Here is a 6770-nt window from a genome sequence, read left to right on the forward strand (position 1 = left end):
TAGATATGTAAGGCAGAGATTATATATATATATATATATATATATATATATATATACATATATGGAATATGAAGGATACAATATGTAGGAGCTGAGAAGTATGCAGGCACTTATAAATGGAGCCTACAGAATGGCAGCGTCTGTCGGCAATATAAAAGATGTGCTACGTGAATGCCACACGTTCGCGACTAACCCAACCACTCTAATATCATTAAATAGAAAAACAAAACAAAAACAAATTGCCGATCAAAAACTTTAGATAAAATAATCGCTGACAACTTGCTGCCACTCAGTCAGGCTCTCTATAACACGGCAGCTCCTGCGCTTGGTACATCTAGGTACAGTTACGTAATACACGGGCATATACCTATATACATGCTGCGATGTAAAGTTTCACAACATCAATAATGTTTAAAGCACCTACATGGTGGCTATACTCTACAGCTGCCATTCCTATACATATTGACGAGGTATTGATCTATAGGTGGGGAAGGGTGGGGGAGAATCACTAATGGCCCATCGAGTGAGAGAATGATTATCGATTAGGTTTGTCTTCATGCTGCGATTAATCAATCGAAGCGTCTGCCATGCACATCGCCCTCATGCCGACCGTACAGGCTTCTATGCTATAGTCACAGTGCTGATGTCATGGAGATTGACCTCGAACTCGACTTTGGTTGCCGTGGCGACGTTAGACAGAGATTATGTAATGATACATATAGTACTGGCCGATCAGACAAGCAGTAGCATCAGGTTATTACGTACGCGATATTAAATAGTATTCGTCCCTATTCATAAGTTAAACGCTTTCTTATGTAATATATGCACATACAATATATAAAAAACAATTATTCGGTTGACGGCCCTGGCCAAGGCCTCATTCAGACGACTAGATGGGCAAGCCAGTATCACTCTCAAAGTACCAGGTAGTTAAAGTCACTTAGCACGTGATTCATACACATAATATATATATTATATATGTATATATATATATATAGTCGCATACTATCATATAGTCTCCCGAGCGGAACTTAAACCAGACACACTGATATTACACAGTTGGTCGCAGCAGTAGATCTAGAATAGTTTAACGACGCAAACGTCTTCTTACGTAATTCTGGCCTCTCCGCGTACTGGCTAGCGTGTGCGGGCGTGTCGCCACCGTTCGTAAGAACTGCTTAACGTACAACGCGACGTAGTAGCGACTTCGACAAGTAATGCGTGTGAATTGTCCTCGCAATAACAGTAGAACTATCGTTCATATTCGCAAGCGATTCTGTGGTCGCGGGGTGTGTTAGCAGAGCTAATGATTTGTGGTTGCTATACGATCGTATATCTGTGTGTATAACCTCTGTCCTCCTCCTCATCGTCGTCTCCAAGCTTTATCACGATTTTTGGAGAATTCTCCGGCTGCCTTCCGTTTGGCCTGAACAAAGCAATACATTCATTATAGCAACTCGTTATTTCAGAAAAATAGACATACAAACTAAAATAGTGAATTGAATTAATTGCGAATAGAGAAAGAATAATGTAATCACTGACTGACAGCATGAGAAGAAACAATCACTACTGAACTAGGTAAGTAAGACATGATCGTATATGTTTTCTTTTACATTTAACCTGCCAGAGAAGCATTTGCTGTATGTTTCCCTAGTGTTTGAAGCATTCATAGCAGCTTCGGAATCAACCGACATCTGGCTAATTGGTCCACTTTAAGCTGGGTTTACACTACCGACTTTGTGTTGGCGAATTGGACCAACTTCCCAACTATACAACCAACAATCGGCAGTGTAAACGCAAAAGTTGCGCGACCAACCGATCGATGGCAACTAGTTGGGAGATTAGAACATGTTCTATTTTTCGCCAACTCGGAGTTGCCGAATTGCGAAATTGGTCCAACTCGCCAATTCGCCAACATAAACTCGGTAGTGTAAACCCAGCTTTACCCTGTCATCGCTCGTATTGTTCGTATATTTCGCGCCAGTACGTACCTTTCCAATAGATCTACAGATTCTCTAGGTGAGGCATTTAGTTGAATTCTCGGATCTGGCGCACGTGTGCTGCCAATGCGACTGCCTCCTGTAATAAAAAACGTTTGCTCTAAAAATACAGAGATACAGTTGTGATGGGTAAATAATTAGGGCAGCATATTTATACGTATCACGTTCGTTATTACCGAAGAATCTACGTCACAATTTCTATTTAGACAAACGATGAGCCATTCTGGCCTTTCTGTTCGACGCTTTTGAATTATAGACTCTCGCCGACCGTTTTCGCGTGCATCGCGCAGCCACCGACCTGCGGGGCTCTCGGGCGAGTCTATGTCGGAGTAGGTGTGGCTGCTGGCATGGCTGCTTGAGCGCATGTAGGCCGGCTGAACATCGGGAGGGCTGGGTGTCGTCTCCTCCTCGTCCGTCGAAGATCCACCCGTCCGTCGTCTGCCGGGGTTTCTACATGGTGACGAAAAAACAACGGATGTTATCATTGATATATCTATAACATCATAATGATTAGTCTTCAAAATCCAAGGGACAATACTGAACATGGAGAGAGAAAAAGTTCATAAATTAGACAGATCAGTAGTAGAAAAAGCTTCAATTTTTTGGGGGGTGCAAAAAAATAGGCGTTTTTCATTCTGCTTCAGGTACTCCAATTAGAGCTGTAGTTATGTAATTAATTTCAAAACTAAAATATATCTAGCATGACTATGTTATACATGTATTATATAGCTAGGAAATGTCCACTACCTTTAGAGTACTTTCTCATGTCTACTCCTCCACGTTCTTGCCAATGTCTTCCAAATATTACCTATTACTCCTATATTTTACTTAATTATAATTAATCTTAATTATTATTAATCTTAATCGTATATTATATTACACTAGCTGCTTGGGTAGGAGTCCACCCCACCCCCTTACCTCGGCGATTTCCCGCTCTGGCTGGACCGCCTCTGCTGCACAGACGTCTGACTGCGTGTTCGCTTTGGCCGCTTGGGTCTCTCGCGTGGCGGCTGTACGTCCTGGTCTGTGGTCGTGTCGCTGGACACACTGGCTCGCTTCGTCAGAGCGCTGGTGTTGTGCGGCAGGATAGTCTCTGCGAGAGAGAGGAAACAACTCAACTAGTGATAATATTAGATCGCTGGCTCCTTCCTAGCCAATGTTTGGTTAACATTTATAAATGTAAAAGAAATATTGGCTAGGAAGTAGCTAGCGATCTACCACGTGCATGGCAAAGACCTGTGCGGTGTTCGACCGTTGCTTTCTAGCTGTTCTGATGGTCGGCGGTTTGTTTCAGGTGAACGCTAGTGAGCTATAGCTATAGTGAGCTATATCTATAGATATCATCTGTATATTAGCAGCCACTATCACTACACCTTGCCTTCTTAGGGGAAGGAAACGGTGGCGGGGGCCGATTCCCAATGCCCCAGCAAAAATTATACAATTTAACAGTTGAATAACGTCGCAATTCCAAATCCCTTTAAATTATAAAAATCCCTAAACTGAAATTTTTTAAGAATTTCTCCATTCCCCGATTAAATAACATTTAACAATTAAGCAACCCCTCCCACTTCTTACCCTGGCTGTATGCGGGCATGATGCACGTGCTCTCTCGCTGCTCGTTAATGGTAGGTGGCGTCTGGGTGAACCTCAGGATGCCTGGATCCGTGGCACTGTTCTCCCCGGAGTCGGAATCTTCCGGAATCTCGGGTTCCGGCTCAACGCGGGCGACCGCCGGCGTGCCGCTGATCTCTCGCTCTTCGATCGGCGCCGCCGGGTGACGCTTGTAGTTCTCGTAGGCACGTATGAGCTCGTCGTGATTGGACGAGACGTCGGTGGCGTTCGATGCAACGCTCTGACGCTTTAAGTCTGCGAAGAGCGAAACAAAAATGGCGGACGCTGCATCTATCGTCATCGTCACTGGTCGACTAACGAGTGCGCACGAAGATTTACATGTAGCCGATTAGTAAATATGCATTCTTTATACGCTGTGGCTATATGCCCGGCAGCCGAGCACGGTCTTCGATTTCCTAAATGCCCGGCAGTTTGACCTCTGTTTGACCTGGCTCGTTCAGATCTTTCTGACTAACCCTAACCCTAACCCTAATTAAATTGAATTAACAGTAATAAATTTAATTTCATTAAAAAAAATTTTAATTTTAGTTAATTTAAGTTTAATTAAATTGTTGTAAATAAATCATGTCAATATTTGCGTTATTGGAAAAAAATAGTTAAATGGATAAAGATAAAAAAATAGAAAAATACAAATAATAAAAACGAAACAGATGGGATTCGAACCAATGACCTTCAGACGTAACGCCGGTGGTGTACGAGATCGGCTATTCAGGGTTGTTGGAATTATATATTATGGATGTGCCATGCATACATGGATGTGCGTACATGGATGTGGATGTGGACTTTTAGGAAATCGAAGACCGTGCCCGGCTGCCGGGCATATAGCCACTGCGTTCTTTATACACGTGTTCACGTACATTTTTTATATGAAGGTTCACATACATTCTTTATATGAAGGTTCACATACATTCTTTATATGAAGGTTCATACACATTCTTCATACAAAGATTCATGTACATTCTTTGTACTAAACTTTACATGTACATTCTTTATACAAAGGTTCACAAACGTTCTTTATATGAAGGTTCATATACATCCTTTACACGAAGCTTCACATATCGTTTCGTAAAAGCCCCGCGAGTAACTCTCACCTCGGCCTATAGGCGACAGCACCTTTGGCGTTAGCACTTTCCTGCCCAGCGGGAGGTTGGGGTGGGCTGGAGGAAGGCCACCGTGCGGAAGCACCTGTACACCTCCTAGAATGCCCCTAATCTCGTTACCTCCTCTGAATTGAGGTCTAACAGGATTCATTGGCATCTCACCTCCTGCAAGAATCGATAACGGCAATGAATAGCAATTACGGACGAGCGAAGCAATCAGCGCCATCTAGTATTAACTTTATGCATATAATCTAATCACGCTACGTAATACAATAAACGGGTAATTATAATTTTATGCGCGGCACAATTGCATTCCCAACTGGAGATTGATTAGCGTGTAATTATGGTCGTCTAAAAACATCTATGCCGAGGTCGATTAATATATGATAATGAGTTCAAAATTTGAAAGAAATTACCATAAAATTCTTTTGAAAAAATCTTCGAATTTTTTATAAATGAATAAATATTTCAAAGGCGTCACGCTTGCAAGACTATCCTAACAAGGAAATTACGTCGATGTAATCATGACTGAAAAACAGTTCCTAGAACGCGCATAAAACTGCCCACGTTTTCTTGAAACAAAGAAAGCCCGTACAGTTTAATACGTAGGAGAAAGAGTTAAGATACGGTAGCAGGCCTTTCTGTGTACTCACTATCTAGTAAATATACACACCTCTTGGCTGCGGAGTGTCGGGAGAAGGAAGATCTGTGACCGGAAATGGAAACGGCGTTGGTCTGTTGTTTCTGTTCGATGTGACTGGCTGTACACTCTGTAAGTAGAGAATGAGGGCGCATGCCACTTATGTACGTAATAAACATACGTACATACATGTTAGATATGATCGCAAACTTGTCCACACAGTGTATACGTAATCATACACCTGCACATGCCTGGTAGAAATAACCAGTCCCCCTGTAATACCTGGTAGATATTATCATACACCTGTACATACCTGGTAGATATTATCATACACCTGTAATACCTGGTAGCTATATTATCACACACCTGTACATACCTGGTAGCTATATTATCACACACCTGTACATACCTGGTAGCTATATTATCACACACCTGTACATACCTGGTATATATTATCACACACCTGTACATACCTGGTAGATATTATCATACACCTGTACATACCTGGTAGATATTATCATACACCTGTAATACCTGGTAAATATTATCATACACATACATACCTGGTAGATATTATCATACACCTGTACATACCTGGTAGATATTATCATACACCTGTAATACCTGGTAGATATTATCCTACACCTATACATACCTGGTAGATATTATCATACACCTGTACACACCTGGTATACATTATCATATACACCTGTACATACCTGGTAGATATTATCATACACCTGTACACACCTGGTAGATATTATCATACACATGTACATACCTGGTATATATTATCACACACCTATACATACCTGGTAGATATTATCACACACCTATACATACCTGGTATATATTATCATACACCTGTAACACCTGGTATACATTATCATATACACCTGTACATACCTGGTAGATATTATCATACACCTGTACACACCTGGTATACATTATCATATACACCTGTACATACCTGGTAGATATTATCATACAACTGTACATACTTGGTATACATTATCATACACCTGTACACACCTGGTAGATATTATCATACACCTGTACACACCTGGTAGACATTATCATACACCTGTACATACCTGGTAGATATTATCATACACCTATACACACCTGGTAGATATTATCATACACCTGTACACACCTGGTAGACATTATCATACACCTGTACATACCTGGTAGATATTATCATACACCTATACACACCTGGTATACATTATCATACACCTGTACATACCTGGTAGATATTATCATACACCTGTACACACCTGGTATACATTATCATACACCTATACATACCTGGTAGATATTATCATACACCTGTACACACCTGGTATATATTATCATACACCTGTACATACCTGGTAGATATTATCATACACCTGT

The 6770-nt window shown here is 41.3% G+C and overlaps 1 protein-coding gene across 2 annotated transcripts in view; it reads right to left on the reverse strand.

Annotated features, from left to right (window-relative positions):
- Positions 1-239: 239 nt before the first annotated feature.
- Positions 240-6770, reverse strand: part of LOC106813167 (Down syndrome cell adhesion molecule homolog) — a 13775-nt gene continuing 7244 nt past the window's right edge. The window contains exons 6-12 of one of the 2 annotated variants that reach the window (XM_014817236.1): positions 5406-5502; positions 4724-4897; positions 3576-3866; positions 2919-3093; positions 2299-2450; positions 1992-2076; positions 240-1426 (exon numbers count right to left, since the gene is read on the reverse strand). In XM_014817236.1, the coding sequence (XP_014672722.1) occupies positions 1321-1426; positions 1992-2076; positions 2299-2450; positions 2919-3093; positions 3576-3866; positions 4724-4897; positions 5406-5502 (1080 nt within the window). In that variant the 3' untranslated portion in view covers positions 240-1320. Of the gene's footprint in view, positions 1427-1991; positions 2080-2298; positions 2451-2918; positions 3094-3575; positions 3867-4723; positions 4898-5405; positions 5503-6770 lie in introns of both variants that reach the window. The other variant, XM_014817234.1, reaches the window with a different exon arrangement.

The sequence above is a fragment of the Priapulus caudatus genome, unplaced genomic scaffold (assembly GCF_000485595.1).
Source record: "Priapulus caudatus unplaced genomic scaffold, Priapulus_caudatus-5.0.1 Scaffold732, whole genome shotgun sequence".
Classification (NCBI taxonomy): domain Eukaryota; kingdom Metazoa; phylum Priapulida; class Priapulimorpha; order Priapulimorphida; family Priapulidae; genus Priapulus; species Priapulus caudatus.